Raw genomic sequence first — 17,476 nt, 5'->3', positions numbered from 1 at the left:
TCATTGCCAAGTTTTACTGATATGAGCACAAAAATCAATTTTATTATACATTATCTTAGCAAAAACATAAAGATTATTCTATGTTTGCTGTCTGACAAAGCTATTATGACTGACACTATATCATATTTATGGTTTTTATGTTACCACAAACAAATAGTGGTCATATTATGGTATTAAGCTGTCATCACTAGTATACTCATAGACTTTTGGTGTCCAAAAATGACTTGAGCACAAATGACTTAAATGCCCATTTTAGTATCAGGCAAGGGGTTGATAGACTGTTAGCAGGTCAGGTCATAGCACCATGTAACATGTATGAAAAAATATTAACACAAAACAGATACATGAGTATGTCTCTACATTAACAATTGTTTAATTAACATTCAGATAACATTATTAATTTAAATTCACATTTTAAATTGTGTTAAAATCATTCTTTACTATACATTTTAATTAACTGCCATGGCTTACATCTTTTGTTACATTTTACTGTACATTTTAATTTACAATAATATCAATCACATTCTAACTTCCACAGAATTTACATCATCAGTTTTACATTAAAACATTCCCTGGAAAAATGTATGCTGCCTTTTCTGAGAACATGTACATGTATATTTGTATGTCATAAAATGATCCATTGCAGTGGGGTTCCAGGTTATTATTTACCTTTCCAACAAACCTTTGCACACTATTACCCTATGACCCCCACCCCTTTCTGATCCACCACTGCATTAATCTACTGTCAGAAGTCTTGTGTTTTGCACAAAATTAACAAAATTTTCCCCAACAAAAGGGAGTTGGTTACAACCCTCTGTGCCCCCCCCCCAATTTGATTCTCCACTGTATTGATGTACCATGTCAGAAGTCTAGTTCAGTGTTCGTTATTTCCGAGTTCAGTTTAATCAGTTCAGTATTTTCCATGCTAATGTTGTTTTCCTTCAGAAGTTTTTCAAGAATTTTGACTCTGAAATGAAAACGATAAATGAAAATTAAAATTAATTCTAGAATTCATTTCAACCTTTAATTTATATCATCACTGGCAACATGAAACCTAATGGTTTTGACCTATGACCTATGAAGGTCACGAGGGTTCTCGGGTGACATTGGTGATAAGAATCAGTTGTATATGATAAGAACGGAAGTGGGTAGTTGGAATTATTGCTGCTAGACTGTAAATTTAAATAAATACGAAAAATAAGATGTTATTGATCTGTTTCAAGTGTATGCGTTTCTGCCTATGGCTACTGTAACAGTTACTACCTACAAATACTATACTTGTTTGGAATCTGAATTATTATAGACAACTCGATAATAACCAGACTTAACAGGTTAAATATTACACATGCAAGGGCCATGGTAGTGGTGGATCAAAAAAAGAATTTTAGAAAATGGGTACATTTGTAAAAGCTGGGGTCCCCCTAATTTTTGTTTTGCACAAAATCTTGATTTTTCACAAATTTTATGCAAATAATTGTTTTGCTTCGATGCATCTTATTTTTTTTACATTCCTAACCTGAAATCCTGGGTTGATAACTGATTTCTTACCACCCCCCCCCCAAAAAAAAAAAAAATTCCCATTCCTGGATCAACTTCTGACTATTGACCAATTTAAAATCTTACCTTTTGTCCAAAACCTCATTTACAGCTTTTTCTTTCTTTAGTAGCCTAGATTTTTCTTCTAATTCTGTGTCAGTTTTCATGATAGTATTAATGCTGATTTTTCTACAATATTATCAGGTTTTCTATGTAAAGCGAGTTGTATAGAAATTGCCAATGTTATGGAAAAAAACATCAAAGGCTGAAGGCTATATTGGATATATTCTATCGCACAAATATAGGGCAGACAATTACAGGGCCGGATCAATACACTTTGAAAAGGACGGTTGCCAGACGAGGTTCCTGTGAAAAAGGGGTGCTTGGACATAATTTGCCATTTTTGTCAATTTGACACATGAAAATTACAAATTCTCCAATAAAAAGGGGGATGCCAACCCCGTGCACCCATCTGAATCTGCCACTGAGTTACAAAGTTATAATTTAAAAAAAATAAGTAGGACAAATGCTATGTGATCGAACAGCATGATAAGGCATACGTAATGGGTTAGGTGGATTTTTTCTTTCTTTTTTTTTTTGATAAGTAGAAACAGAATCGTTTTCTAGAGTTACAGTCATTGTTTTTTTTTTTTTTTTAGAAAGATCTTATTTCAATTCACTGAAAAAAAACCAAAAAAACATGAATAATTAGGTTATGTGTGGCTTAAGATAAACGTTCTGAAACAAGATAAAACGACTATTCACGAAAATGAAAAAATAACAATAATACTGCCAAAACTTCTTTCATCAAAATTCCAAAATAAAGAATGAAGCAATTGTAAAAAGAAAGTCAACAACTAAGTCATGAATAGCGGTTCTGAGCAATCTGAGTACTATCAAAAAACTCCGAAATTTACCAAATTGATAAACATCGGCAAAAATGTCGAAGGACAATTCAGTCCAAAAAAAAAAAAAACATACACAAAACATGAAAACATAAAATACAGATAATCCACATACATCAAGAATGATAAATTACATTGTATGAACCAAATGTCCATAGATGCTTGCGGAAAAAAAACGACTTTTTTATAGAAATCAAAACATAATCATTATTGTTTTTCCGACAAGTTTTTCATTTCTCAATAAATGTCGTCAAAACAACTAAAAAAATCTTTCGAGGCACATTCGGCGCCGAAAAGTGGAGGGCTTCCACGAGTTCTTTGTGAAGGACGGACGTAGTGGTTACCTTTTTTTTCAGATGCCGATTCCATACGTACCGCGGAGTATCAGGATCTGTAAATGGTTCATACGCTTCTGTTTTCAGAACATCAAATCGAGGATTTTTATTCCGCAAATATTCTTCTAGCTTTTCAATCGTCTTTTCCAATGCTTGCTTGCTGGAAGAAAAATTCGTACATGAAGAGTTCTGTCGTCTTTGACTTTGTTCTATTGCTTTGTAATTCTTTAACATGTGTTTGTATACTTTCAGTTCGCACTTCCTTTGACGATGCAAACTTCTTTCTTTATTATTTGGATATTTCAAAAAAGAAGGAAAAAGGAGATTTTAAGAGTCCCAGGAAATTCGGACTTAAATTCTTAGTTTTCCATACTTTAATTTTAAAACGTGTAAAACTTGCGATCACTAAGTTTAAAGTAATTATAAAATCCCATTTTAATCCCTGAATGATTTGCCGATGTTACTATATATGTATATACCTTTGATTAACTTAATTCAAACCACAAAGTTTCCTGTCTTAAAAGTAATTCAGAACTGATGTTTATGAAGGACGATTTCGAGATCTCCGAACAATCAGAAAAAATAAGAAAGTAGTTGGGTAGTAACTGGAATAAGTTCAAGATGGCGGCCCTAAGACTTCTCCATAAACGAACCTTTTAAGCACCTCTTCTTTCTCTTCTTGTTCTCGCTCCAGTTCTGTTGTTTTATCCGTCAACCGCTGGTGGAGGACATCTATCTTCGATACCAAATACTTGTTCCTATGAAACGAAATTGTCATTTAAAACCCCAAAAAAGTCGACTCAGGTACATGCAGTGTTTGGAAGAGTCGATTTTTAAAAAATCAGATGGTGGAGTTTTTGTGATATTTTCAATGAATGAACCCAGAAACTGACAAAATATGATTTTTAATCAAATTAACGAATCAGACGGAAATATTGGTTCTCGAGAAAAAAGGGGGTAGTCAAAACCATGCATGCACACGTATCCCAAGTGCATGTAATTAAAACAAACTGATCCATGAAACATTAGCGACTAACTCGTTCCTTTCATAACCTACTATACACTACTATATCGTGATTTGTCACTTTAAGAATCTTAGACGGGACGACATTAATGTTACTTCAGGCCCAGATGCAGACAAAAAGGTATCTCAGGCTATGCTCATACCAAATGCACGAAATTTTCACACAAAAAGATGGAGAGGGGTTCAACTGCTGTAACCCCTAGATTTTACCAATGCTTACTGAGTACTACCCCAATCATTGCTTTTAGTTGATAATGTATTTTTGTTTACTGTAAAAAAATATCGCAAAATAGCGCTGGAATTTTTCTTTGAAAACAACAGAACTTTGTTATGATATTATTCTACAAAGATTTATTTAAGTCCATACTTTTCCTCGGCATCTTTTCTCGCCTTTTTCTCAATATCCAACTGTGATTGAAGCTTAACAATATCGCCCTGCGAGTGGTTTGACTGAGTACCACTGAAAAGAAAAAAAATGTCGCAAATATATATGTAACTAATCATTACATAAATTGTATTTTTATATCTTGTTATTTCAATTTTAGGAAAGCCCATTTATTGAGGACGAAGTCCTCATAATGGTAATCAATGCGATTTAGAAGCACAGAGTGCCTGATTTCAGTCTGACAGAAATATAACTTGCAGTATAATGGGTAATACAAGGCAAGGATCTCATTTAGTTTCATATCTTTAACAGCTTGAAAAGTATTTCATATTGTAGATATAAATCTGTAAAAGACATCATTTAAAAATATAACTTAATCCTCTTACAGACACATCTGCTTCATATTAAAATATGTGGATGTGTACCAGTAATACTGCACTTTTTACTGTTTCGTGTAAACTGCGGGCTGTCGACAAGCGTGCTAGCTATATACAATACTTGTGCTCTAGCTAAAGCCCAAAGTATATCACACGCATCTTAGATCGTCTATCCTGTAGGTAACACGACAGGGTCACTCTAATTAGCTCTAATTTTTACAACTCAGGAATTTTCCCCTATTTGTCCATGAAACAGTACCTATTTTAAGAGTTTAACGCATTGTTACTAGGTCTAAATATCCTATTTAGATATATATTGAAAACTATATACTAAAAATTGGAGGAGTAATCAAGGGAACCAAGGTTCCAGCGGTAATCAAAAGAATGTAATCTAGGGACAAAGACCAGACATGGAAAACAGACATACACGACAAAGAACATAAAGTAACTAAAACTATACATACAAAGTAACAAAAGCAAATGAGCAACTCGGGCTCAACTGAAAACTTGGAGCATGGACCAGGTGCACCGGTAGTGTAAGCGTACGCTGCTTTTCTAGAAACAGCCGCCGAGTTGCTCATGAAAAGTCAAGTCCGGGGTAGACGAAAGAGGAAAGGAAAAGTATGACACTTTGAACATCTATGTTATTTTTTTTTGTTCTACTGGGCATCATTTTTATTGATTGTCACTACAGGTTGTTTATTTCAAGGCATAATATGTAAATTATTTTAGAATCAAAATTTTAATAATATTTATTTAAAATTTTAAAATCCAGTGTACCAAACGTCATTTTAAAGGTGTCTCAAGTAATTCCAATCCAAGCACCCACTACACACAACCGACGTATATCAACTGTTCATATAGCCATTTTCAGAACCCCAAACACTAACTTCATTTTTCAATTGCCCACTGGTTTTGAAACGGTGCTTTCCACGTATGTAGTATACTGAACTCTACTCCTACAACGTAAGAGGTCGGAATTCCTTTCCTCCATATACCAAGGAAAAAAAGCTCTAGATTGCATTGCTGGAGAAACTCAACTCCTGAGCTTTATTTTATTTTAAAAATTGAAGTATATATATATAAACAACGTCTCAGAATGTGACGACTCTATTCGCTACGCTGCTCCATCGGATCAAATTGATACAGGGAAGATAACGTAAACTTATAGAAGGGTCTGAAAAATTCCCAACGATGTTAGAACTGTCAAATTTGCAAAGCAAATTTTTGGTCGTTCCCTCAGCGGGACTCGAACTCGTACCGCTGTGACATCTATGGCAACACCACCTGCACTAAGTCCAGCGCCCTATACCACTCGGCCAGCTAGGTTATATATATATATATACTTAGTTTTGTTTTGTGAATACCTAACTTATGTTTTATCAATATTTGTTATATTTTTAAATATGTCATACCCGTAATATGGCGAATTATATTCAGATCAATTAAAAATCGAAATATTAGATAAAATTATTACAGCTCGTGCGTAATGATAACAAAAGATAAATATGAACTAGAAAAAAACTTAGCAAAGCCCCCAAAAGGACATCACACCTCCCAAGATACCAAAATGTTCTTGTCGTAATATGGCCCTAGTCGCCGAAACGGCATTAAAACAATCAATCAATCAATCTCAAGAAAACATGAAGTAAATATGTGAATAAGAGTCGTCTAACAGAAAGTACATTGGATCAAATATGGAAACACCTAAAGAATATATAGTATAACGTATGTGTGCAACTGCGTTGAAAAAGCATTAATAATTCAAAAGTTTTGTGTCAGTAAATTCACTCGTTTTTAATAAATGAAATTAAATTCAATATATCCTACTCGATGAAGCGGTTATTAGATGCTCTTTCAAAAAGCTTAACGAAATGGAAAAAAATATAATACGTACGATGTATTTACTATATTGCAAACGTGGTCTCTCTGTAGATTATAGGCTGCTTTGTTTCATGTGACCAAGGTAACATATAGACAAATTATACCACTGAAGCATGTATACGATTTCTTCCTATAATTCTTTATATGCAACTTTCTTTTCCATGTATGAAGTCTCCAATTTTACGCAACTTGCAAGAATGTCAATGCTTAACGCGACCAGGTTGTACCATGAAGCTCTTACTGTAGACAGTTTTCCATTAAATTTTCAAAATAGATATCGCAAACTTGTCGCTCAATGCCGTATTTATGATATTTGTACACGTATGTATAGGTTATCGCTGTACCAGGCATATCTTATTACATACATGTATCAATGAAAGAGTGCATAATAACATGTGCCTATTATTTGTAAGTCTTCTCTTCTTACTCCATTTTTTAGGCCTGAATACACTATTATCTGTTAAAGTGACTTGTGAAAAAATACTTTTTGCGTACGATGATTTAATACTTCCAGCCACGTTTAAGGGGAGTACGCATATTTATGATCATTGACGGACCCAGAAATTTTAAAAGGAGATTTGGAGGGGTTCAGGACATCATTTGCTCCTCCGCCAAAATTTTCTAAACTTATCCAACAAAACGGAGGATCCAATCCCAGGACCAATGAAACCGCCATTGTACGTTAGCCAATGAAGCTACAAAAATACCCCCTCCTCCCCCCAAAAAAACAAACAAAAAAACAAAAACAAAAACAAAAACTACAAAAAAACCAAAACAAAACAAACACGCATTTCTCATCAAAAATAAATGAGCGACTCATAATTTGGACTCGATCAAACAGTAGAACAAAAGTATTGACTAGAAATAAAAAAAAACAAAAAAAAAAAACAAGCAAACAAACAAGCAAACAAACAAACAAACAAACAAAACAAAAGATTACAAACGCACAAACACAAACAATCGACATAACGACCCTTAATGTCCGTGTGGGAAAAAAATAAAATGCTTTAAGACCAAAGATCAAAAGCACATCTGGTCTAAAATCCTTCCATAATGAAGTCTCATCAACTTATTTGACATTTTTAATAGAAATTCACTTTTCAACATACCTTCTTGCTTTTGGCAACGCCTGTCTCGACATTCTGTGTCTTCAAATTACTTCCATGTGTGCTCGAAAACAATCCATACAATCTTGTCTTTTTGTATTCAATACTTTATCTTTGAAGTTGTAAATAACCTGCGATTTTTTTAGTTTAAACGCGACACGGACTTTTAAAATAGTTGTTTTTGAATATAAATAAATATTGACAAAAATCACATAATTCACCTCTGTTTACACGTGACTAAAATCAATTTTGTTATTGAGAATTTTAAATTCAAAAAGTCTATTAACCATTGAAGAACTACACTACAGATCAAACTGAAAGGAAAGCTAACGCAAGTGATCAGTGAAACTATTGGAGCGGAACTCGATCAGTAAAAATAAACATACAGGTGACGGATCTGCTGAAGGGAACACCAATATAAATAGGATTGTCTTTTGTCTTGGCTCTACGTATTTTTAAAATAGGCCTATATCAAATTGGGAACTTTGATAAGGCTATGTAACTGCTACTTTGTCGAGAGGTAAAATGGTATTGCATTTATCGAGAGTTTCTGTGATTCCAAAATTTACAAAATATTACTCGAGACATGCTTACAAACTTAGCAGAACTTTCCTTATATGGTAGGCCAATGTTACAATTTAAAACCACAGTTCTCAAATTGACTTAAAAATGACCCATTACACATAAAGAGAACACCTATGGCAGAGGAATTTAAGTTTTTTTTTGCATTTTACCTTCCTGAGACTTTCATTCCAAAAATTCAGTAGACTATGAGCCAATCTGCTGTGTAAACATAATAACCGCGTCCAGGGATATATATTGCCCAAACTGTCGAACGGATGCTGCCAGACCTTAATAATAACCAGTATTTATAATCACAACGTCTCTAATTTGTCCTTGTGGTCAAGGTCAGAAGTAAAATCTAATACAATTATTTGTCAAATTTCGTAATTGACTAAATATTTGTAAGAGGCTTTTTAAACAGTTATATGGAATGTTTCTAATCTTATTAAATGAATAATCCTAAGTCTTATGTACAGTTATAAGAATATCATCACGAACACAGCACCGATACAAACAATTTACGTCATTACAACGATTACGACGGGAGGTAGTGCAGTTGCCCTTCAATTGAAGAACATCGTCAGAATATAGCTGAAATATTGCTGTTTAGACGTTAAACCCCAACAAACAAAACAAACATCAATTGAACAACTGAATATCCAGAACAGCTTGTCTCAGCTAACTCTCACTTATAAACATATCTGTTGTCATCTTGTTTTCCTGAAAATCTGTTACGATGGCGAGTGTATATAATTTAAAACAAGGCTATGTGGTGCCCCTTTATTTCTGACACGAAGTAAACCTCACTAAACTTCAGATTTGTTTCTCCTAGATTTGAAGGTGCCTGGCACAAGATGTTCTCTTTGATTGGGACGGGCCTGATTGTAGAGCCTCTAGTTAATATGATTACCCTTTACATCAAGAAATGCAAGTTTTTCTGACCAATTAAGGGCTCTCGAGGAGCAAGTACAGCTCAGAAGTGATTGGAGACAAGGCAACACTAGCATAGCAGTCGATCAAAAACTAGTAATACTAGTAATCAAGGGAACAAGAGCTGTAACGCATAATTCAGGGATGTTTTGAAAGAGTAATCAATGTAACCAAGGTTCTAGCGGTAATCAAAAGAATGTGATCCAGGGACAAAGACCAGACATGGAAAACAGACATACACAACAAAGAACATAAAGTAACTAAAATCATACATACATAGCAACAAAACCAAATAAGTAACTCGGACTCCACTAAAACTGGGAGCATGGACCAGGTGCACCGGTAGGGTAAGGTAAGCGTCCTCTGTTTTCTAGAATTATTAAATATGATTCTAAGTAATAAAGCTACACGTCAAAAATAGGTGTTGCTTTAGATAGTCACCAACTTCAGGAGGAACATACCTAAGTGTTTAAGGATATCTCTGTTTTCACAATTCAAAGTCCAAAACATTTTTCTACAATACACAGTTGGTCAGCTACTAGACGGTAAACTAACACTTCCGACTTTTCGCCCAGCTTCGTTTGTTTGGCTATTGGTTACACAGATCTACACAAACACCTCTAATTGATCCCTTTTCTGGGCCTTCTTTTACAAAAAATGTTTTTATTTGTACATTTTGTAACCACATATTGACAGTACGACAGTACGGCTCAAAATAACGTTCCAATACATGATCGAGGCTCAAAGTAGGAAAGCATAGCAAGGTAAGTGCAGTGTTTTTGGTTAGTTTCGGAGATTGATTGTATTTGATATGTAAAGGAACGGTCATTTTTGCAATTTAGACATAAACTTGTCTCTTTTTCCCATTCATGATTTGTGTTCAAATTTGAACGTTGGTTCTTATTTAATATAAAAAAAAAATGTCCATCTCTGTACAACCAGGTTTTGGCTTCATATTTCGATATTTTTGGTTTTGAATATGTCTTGTATTCCATATTTTTTTTCATGTATTTAAATCTTCCTACGTATTTGGCTCCAATACTGTTGATGATAGGTTACTCCTTGAAACACGTGTACGGCATCCGAAGTTCACCATATTTATACGAGTGGTACTTTTGTAATCAGTAACCCCAGGGTCGATGCCATTGCTGGACCAAAGGTTCCCGGGGTATTCATAAGTCCAGTAAACCGACTCGTCTGACTCGATTTGTATCATAGAGTATTTACCAAATTTTGCAGTATTGCAAGATTCAAAAACGCAAATATACCGAGGGTCAATTCCTTTTAGTGCACTAGTCGGTGAAGAATTTGGCTTCCTATTTCGATAATTATGTTTTTGAGTACTTATTGCGTGCTATTTATTTATGGAAACTACCTTTCTATGAATTTGGTTCGATAAGTAATGGTCCTGTTTCTCCTCAAAAGACATAAACAGCATACCAAAATGTATGCATACATATGAATGATATTTTTATATTTATCTCTACCTAAAATTGGATTCTTTCATGACATTTCCCAAGTGAAGCAACCAACAAAAGAAAAAAATGGTACGGAGTTTAACTTCTTAACATTTTTCAAACTTAGCGACAGTCAGCTCTCTGTGTGTGCATCTTTGTTTCTCAAATTCACATCTGGAATTAAAACATACAGTATTCAACATTCAATGCAATTAAGTATCAGTCTTCATAAAAATCAGGCAGGAGGTGATTCGTGCATATCAAAAACCAATCAAAGTCACTTTTATTTCTAATGTAGAAACAGTTACAGACAACATAACCAGTCTTGGTTTGTCGTTCGGGTTTTCCACTTTCGAGATAAAAAAGATTATAGATTATGTGTAAGTTTGACACTTTGCAAGAATTATTGTTCTTGATTTTGTTTGAGTTACAGATGAATATATGGTTTTCTAATATATACAAAACTGAATAAAAATACAAATTTGAATACAGAAAATATAACAAATGTGGAATAAAAAAAGCATCGCTATTCGGTTTGTTTTTTTCTAAACGACGAATCACCCGTATCATTGACAGTGTCTGAATTTATATGGATTTGAACAGTACTTAAGTAGAGTGTTTGTAAGAATAATGCAAATTTTGTAATATGTAAGTACACCTAAAAAAGGCTACACATTTTTGTTTTTGTTATCAAGTTTTTTTTGTGGGTCTAGATGATGAAATGTATTATCATTAATTCCAATCTGTCTGCTAATAGGAGATACTCCATATTGAATATCCAATAGTTTTATTGTATTTCAGTGTCATTCACAGAGTTATCTCCCTTCATTTGAATTACAAGACATGCTATACAATTTTTATACCCTAAGAGCATGGGTTATATGAAAAGCCATATGTTAATTTATGTTTACTATGACTTGTTAAACAAAATATCAAAAATAAAAACATGTAGGCTTTCCAACCATGAATCACATTTTGCATGATTCTTATCTGGAGTGCTACTTATCAACTTTGGTTTCCTTTCAAGGTAGATCATACCTCAATATTTTATAAAGATTTTTCTTATTTTTCTCAAACTTGACTTTGTATGAACACACAGTAAAGTTTTGATATAAAAATAGGTTACCAAACTTGTTTTCGAAATAAGATGAGTCTTACTTTTCCTACCGTGAACTATAAAGAAGCTGGACAATACATTTTGTTACCAAATTTTGCAAAGAATACTTATCTGACATTCTTTCATATTTTATAAAAAAAAAACAAGATTTTATGCATACAATCTTATTTTTGTTCATACGGTGTATGCACCCGAACCATTTATAAAAGCCATATCCTTATTCAAACTCACGAGTTAATGTATGTGACACCATCTGATCCGCATATTGTTTCTTGGTCAGTGCCACATGGATGGTGGCTAAGTTCCAAACAGAAGAAATCGAAGACTGCGTCAGGACCGGACAGTACTGGTCCACCATTGGTACCAGTACCGGTACCGGTTCCGGTTGAACCACTTCCGGATGTGACAGCAGGTGGAGTTGTTGTTGAGGAGCATGCTCCGTAGTATGCAACGTGGATGTCTCTGTCCGCACAATGTGCTTTTGAGTAGTCGCATCTGAAAGGTAATACATTGTTATAACCCACACCATTCATTTAGCGATATGAATGCTCACAATTACCATCACTTTTAACCGGCAATGTCATTTTAAGATTTAACGGGTCCAATTAAGAACATGTATGAAGTCGGAAATGGTAACAGTTCTCCACTGATGGTTGGGAATATTTTACACAAATCCTGTGACATAAACTGACAGCTTTACAGAAACTCCAAATATAATTTCCTTCCCTATCTAAGAAAAGCTATACTTTGATATGGACAATACAGCCATGGCTATATTTTTTGCAAGGCTGGTTAGGTTCTTGAACAGCAAGTAGAACAGCGAAGAGAGACGCGTAAGTCAGTGCATGCAGCCTGTTATTGCAGTATATGAGCAAATATTTTAATTTGATGAGAATCCTGGCATTTGATTGGTTTGTTGACAAAAAATGAGCATTGTTTCAATTGTGTAAACTAAGCTGCTATTTAGGCCACGCCCACATTTTGCGGAACTACTGTTTGTCAACATCCGAAACAACGTTCGCCGTCACATTGTAACATTGAAACGTTTTTGTGACAATAAATTACCAACTAACTTTATGTCCGCCGGGTTTATGTCAAATTCCTGCTAAAATAACTGTGTCTTCAATTTTGGAAAATAACTGAACATTTCCCAGTGATGAAATGGCAGCGTCTTGCCGCTGATTTTAAAATTGCGGCCAATTTGTTTACTAGAATACTACACGGCGGGAAAATTAAAATTTATGTTTACTCAGTGTTAATAAAAGTGATGGATATATCATTTTTTTAAAAATTAAAATATAATGAATGTATTCAATTTCTGATTAGTTTATACGCTATAACTTAATTTGGGTCCGTTTACGCTGAAACGCCTCGCGGATTATTCGGCGTAAACGGACCCAAATTAGGTTATAGCGTATAAACTAATCAGAAATTGAATACATTCATTAAATACACAAAATCATGCTTGAAATTCAATTAGATATGCACATACGCTATACAATTCTACAATTATGTGTATTAGCCCATAATAAACATCACTGAACTGCCTATGCACTCGAATTGATTGTAAGTCTTCATAACAATCGGACAAAATGCGGAAAATCGGAAACATGCATGTCCGAAACCAACTGATCTGACGATATTAAATTATGTTATTCAAGGATGACTTCTCTTTTTGAAATTACCACCATTTCATTTCTACATCCCTGTATTTGTTCAGAAACTTTTCAAAACTATATAGAAAAATGAAGTTTTTCACAAAGTAACCTGCCCTTGAAATGCTCATTTTTAGTTCATTTTTAAAAACTCAATTTACGAAACCGATATGGAAAATCATATATTGTACGTTTGATTCTGATGGTGCAAGTAGTCAAATTACACTGTCAAAATGGTGGGTTTTGTCATACCATGTTTCACCTGCTGCCTGATCCTTACAGAGACTAACACTTAAATATTAGTATTTATAGAGTAAGATTGGAAAACAAAGTGATGGAATAAAGATAATGAAGTTTTCGAAAAAAGGGTGCAGCCACGTTTTGAACGTAAACGGTTAAACCAGAGATACTAGTATTCGAAGTTGGATAAAGAGATCATGAAACATGACTTGAAATCGGATAGAATTTTACTAGATAACATAGGATATGAATTCTATGATTGACCGCCTGATTTTTTTACGCATGCACAGACATTTTTTCTAAGATTTGTAATTGCTATTTTTTGCAGATACATGTGTAAATTGCATTGGAATGGACATAATTGTATGTGAAAATTTCTCGTTGTAAATCTCGTTGACGTGCCGCCAGTAAAGTTAATATGCGACCGTCTAGTTCACGACTTTTTAAAAAAGGCTCAAAGTCTTCAAGTACAATACAGATACACGTGTATCTCCTAATTCATCGTTGCAATGAATGATTAATATACCTGTTTTTATAAGTTACGCCGTTTGTTCCACATTCTGGGTGGTCTCCCCATTGGAAGCAATCCTGTTTTTCAATTGATCGACAACTCCAGGAGGAAAACCAGCTTCCTCCCTGACCATGGCAAACTGAAAATGATATAATATAGCATCAATTTATAGTGGATAGACCAACTTCCCGGACCATGGAATACTGGAAATGATAGAATATGACATAACATTACAGTGGATATAAAGATATTGTAGAATTAGTAACCTGATAAAACTGTATAAACTAATTTGGACATCGCGAAATTATAATTTTTTATGCATAATTTTGTTTACGAGTCATGCAGAGATTGATATTTTTTTAATTTTTATTCAACCGGAACTTGATAAGTCTTATTCTTTTCTCAAGGAATGCGTTGTATCGAGATAATGATAAAAAAAATCAAATTTTGGATGGTTAAAATTCAAATTTCCTTATACTTTTTATGGTACAATCTATCTAAGTCTGCTAAATTGAACGTTCGCTGACACTTTTTTGCTGAAAAGCAATTACCTTATACAGTGTTAGGATTGCAAATAAAATATGATTGTGCCAGAGATTTGCATGTATCCTCATTTTTTTCTTTACATTGCTCTTATATGGAACTGTACTCGATTATGTTGCAAAGATCCCCCCCCCCACAATAACAAAAGAAATCACAATACTCTCTGCAGACCAAAACGGCTCTCTGATTTACTACACACCACTACGTTAGGTATAGGCTCTTTTATACATTTACAGGATGTGAACGATTTCACAAATCATGAGCACTTCTCATTACCGATCCGCGATTCTGTTTACGCTGTACTATACCAGTACAGGGTTTAGCGATCTCCTCGGCAGACCTATAACCACTTCCTAATTAACTGGCAATCCCTCCGTTAGGTTATAGACTCTGCTATACAGAATCTGATAAAAAAAAAGCACAAAAAAGAACAAAAACACAGGGCATGACAGACCTGCATAACTGTTTCCGTTGTTTTACTAATATGCCATTTGGCATGAAGAGGCGAGTGGTTTAGTACTGGTACAAATGATGTCCGGGAATAGAAACGTAGTACTGGGTACGAATGATACCCGGGGATAGAAAAGTAGTACTGGTACGAATGATACATGCACTATAAATAATGTAGAACGACTGGGACAAATGTTTCAAACTAATACCGTTACTACTTTAAATGTATTCAGAAATGATAAGACACAAGGACAGTTAAAGATAAGATTTGCATATCAAGGTTTGAAGTATTAATATAATTTTGTGTACGAAAATACAAATAGAATTCCATTTCTAACCTTTTGAGAGAGGTTATCTTCCCAATATTTTATTATATTTATCTTCAATATCATATCTCAAAAATAGCATATTAAAGTTGACTTTAAGATATTTTTTTAAGCTTGTAAGGGCCTGTTTGAAACGCAAATTTGTATGTTATCATCTGATTTTGTTTGTATAAATCAACTGAAATTCTTAACAAGTGTTTGAAAAAACCCAAGAGTTGACGAATGCAAACCAGGCCCCGATCAAGGTGGTTAGTATCGGTTACGAATGATGACCGGGATAGAAACGATGAACGATGTACGGTCAAACATGTGGATACATGACTTTTTAAAAAACGAAACAATGAACAATAACATTGTGCAATAACATACATAGGATCAATGCCTACATGATTGTACATGAGAATTCCATAAATTCATATGATTTAAGTTTTCACGTATATACTTAACATAAAATCTCCAAAAGTGACGTGAATTTCAAAATCAATAAATTTGCATGCAAAGGTTATCTGAAATTACATTTTAATGTAAAGCTAAATTCAGTTTTAAAAAAAAAGTTATTGAACGGGCATGAAAAGATCCACAAAACAAAATAAAATGACTACTTTGCCCAAAATATATAAAAAATGATCTACTGGTGTAAGTCTAAAATTAATTATCATTTATTTCATAACATTATAATGTGCAGACATATCTACCGAATTTGAAACTTGAATGACTAAGCAGTCTTTAAAGAAAAAGACTTCAGGTTGCCATAAGTCGACAAATAACAATTAGGCTGTTTTAAACCAAATTGAAAATTCTGTACGGTAATATTAAAATTACCGGCAAATTCATATCATTTAAGAATATACCCTTCGCCCTTTTAGTTTGTACAATATGTAGGTTATACTAGCATTTACATATCCTACATCATCAACGAAATTAAACCTTAAAATGCAAGACAATTGCCAAAGCTAAAACAGTAACCCAGTACTTTTAAAATTGCAACTTTTAAATGAACAAAAAAGTGGCGAAAATCTTTTTAATTTCAGCCCTGTATTTAGTTGCATACTGAATACATACCTGCTACAAATAGGGCTAGGCAAATAAGTGTCTTCATGTTGACCCGTACACTAATGACTGCGTGTCTCGCAATAGGTTCTCTGGAGATTCACTATTAGGTTTTATCTATTGAAATCGTGACAACCCTAATGTGAAGTAGTGTGTTCATGTCTAATGTCGATGATTATTATAATCTCGGTTAGTTATATATGAGAGTTGGGATAGTGCGTCACACTTTGCCCCTAGAAGGCCTAATAAAGAGGTCTTTTTCATGGAACTTACTTCAAAATATTCCCAGTTTCTGTTCCGTGTTTGAATATCGAATCGTGTGTGTGTGTGTGTGTTCTTAAGGAGGTAGACCTAGGCTAAGGGACACAACTCGTAAAAATCATTTGAACGTTTGTATTTAGCATTGTACATCAATCTCGTGTAAGCATCAATATAACTTGGATTGATTTCATTCTGTTTTAAATGAAAGCTTGATAGGCTTTGGTGAATATGATACAAACATATAACTGATTTCAAGAGTTGTTTCCCTTACCCTAGGTCTACCTCTTTAAATTCCGCACGAGAGAGAAGTAGTCTGCCAACCAATACAAAGAATTTAATAAAGGATGAAAAGTATTTTGTTAAGTACGTACATTTTATAAAAAAAAATATGACATTTTAACAAACTGAAATGAATCAATTAAAACTTTTTCTATAATACACATTTAAAAATAAACAGAAAACAACCCAAAAATTGAAATAAATATTAAAATGATTAAAACATAAATAAAAATATAAAGTAATAATAAGTATTACATAATTCATCACAAATTCAAAAACAAGAACAAAAGAAAAAATATGAAACTATTAGCACAAGAAAAACAAGAAATTAAAATGTGAAAGTGGTCATAACAAAGTTCGAACAGAAAAATTGGGAAATGAAGACTGTCTATATGTCTCTTCATGAACTCAAAAGATTATGAATTGTTCAAAAGTCTTTGCTTACATTAGACTATTAAGCCATTACACATGCGTTACCGTTCACAAAAGTGTTGCCGAAAACCCAAGCGTTATCGATCACACTCAATCTATTTAATTAATT

The 17,476-nt window shown here is 33.7% G+C and overlaps 2 protein-coding genes across 2 annotated transcripts; both read right to left on the bottom strand.

Annotated features, from left to right (window-relative positions):
• Positions 1-20: 20 nt before the first annotated feature.
• Positions 21-7,859, bottom strand: LOC148606604 (uncharacterized). The gene is made up of 6 exons (XM_088547178.1): positions 7,556-7,859; positions 4,168-4,260; positions 3,430-3,534; positions 2,817-2,936; positions 1,624-1,725; positions 21-967 (listed from the first exon to the last, which is right to left on the bottom strand). The coding sequence occupies exons 1-6, from the start codon at positions 7,585-7,587 to the stop codon at positions 862-864; spliced, it is 558 nt and encodes a 185-aa protein (XP_088403304.1). The 5' UTR covers positions 7,588-7,859; the 3' UTR covers positions 21-861.
• Positions 7,860-10,589: 2,730 nt separating this feature from the next.
• LOC148606603 (follistatin-like) lies at positions 10,590-16,567 on the bottom strand. Its single transcript, XM_088547179.1, has 4 exons — positions 16,408-16,567; positions 14,042-14,165; positions 11,852-12,115; positions 10,590-10,677 (listed from the first exon to the last, which is right to left on the bottom strand). The coding sequence occupies exons 1-4, from the start codon at positions 16,442-16,444 to the stop codon at positions 10,611-10,613; spliced, it is 492 nt and encodes a 163-aa protein (XP_088403305.1). The 5' UTR covers positions 16,445-16,567; the 3' UTR covers positions 10,590-10,610.
• Positions 16,568-17,476: the final 909 nt, after the last annotated feature.

This window comes from Perna viridis, chromosome 9 (assembly GCF_037379345.1).
Source record: "Perna viridis isolate PV_CMFRI_1.1 ecotype Kerala chromosome 9, ASM3737934v1, whole genome shotgun sequence".
Taxonomy (NCBI): Eukaryota; Metazoa; Mollusca; class Bivalvia; order Mytilida; family Mytilidae; genus Perna; species Perna viridis.
The sequence above is the reverse complement of the archived record's forward strand: the minus strand, read 5'-3'. Positions and strand labels throughout refer to the sequence as shown.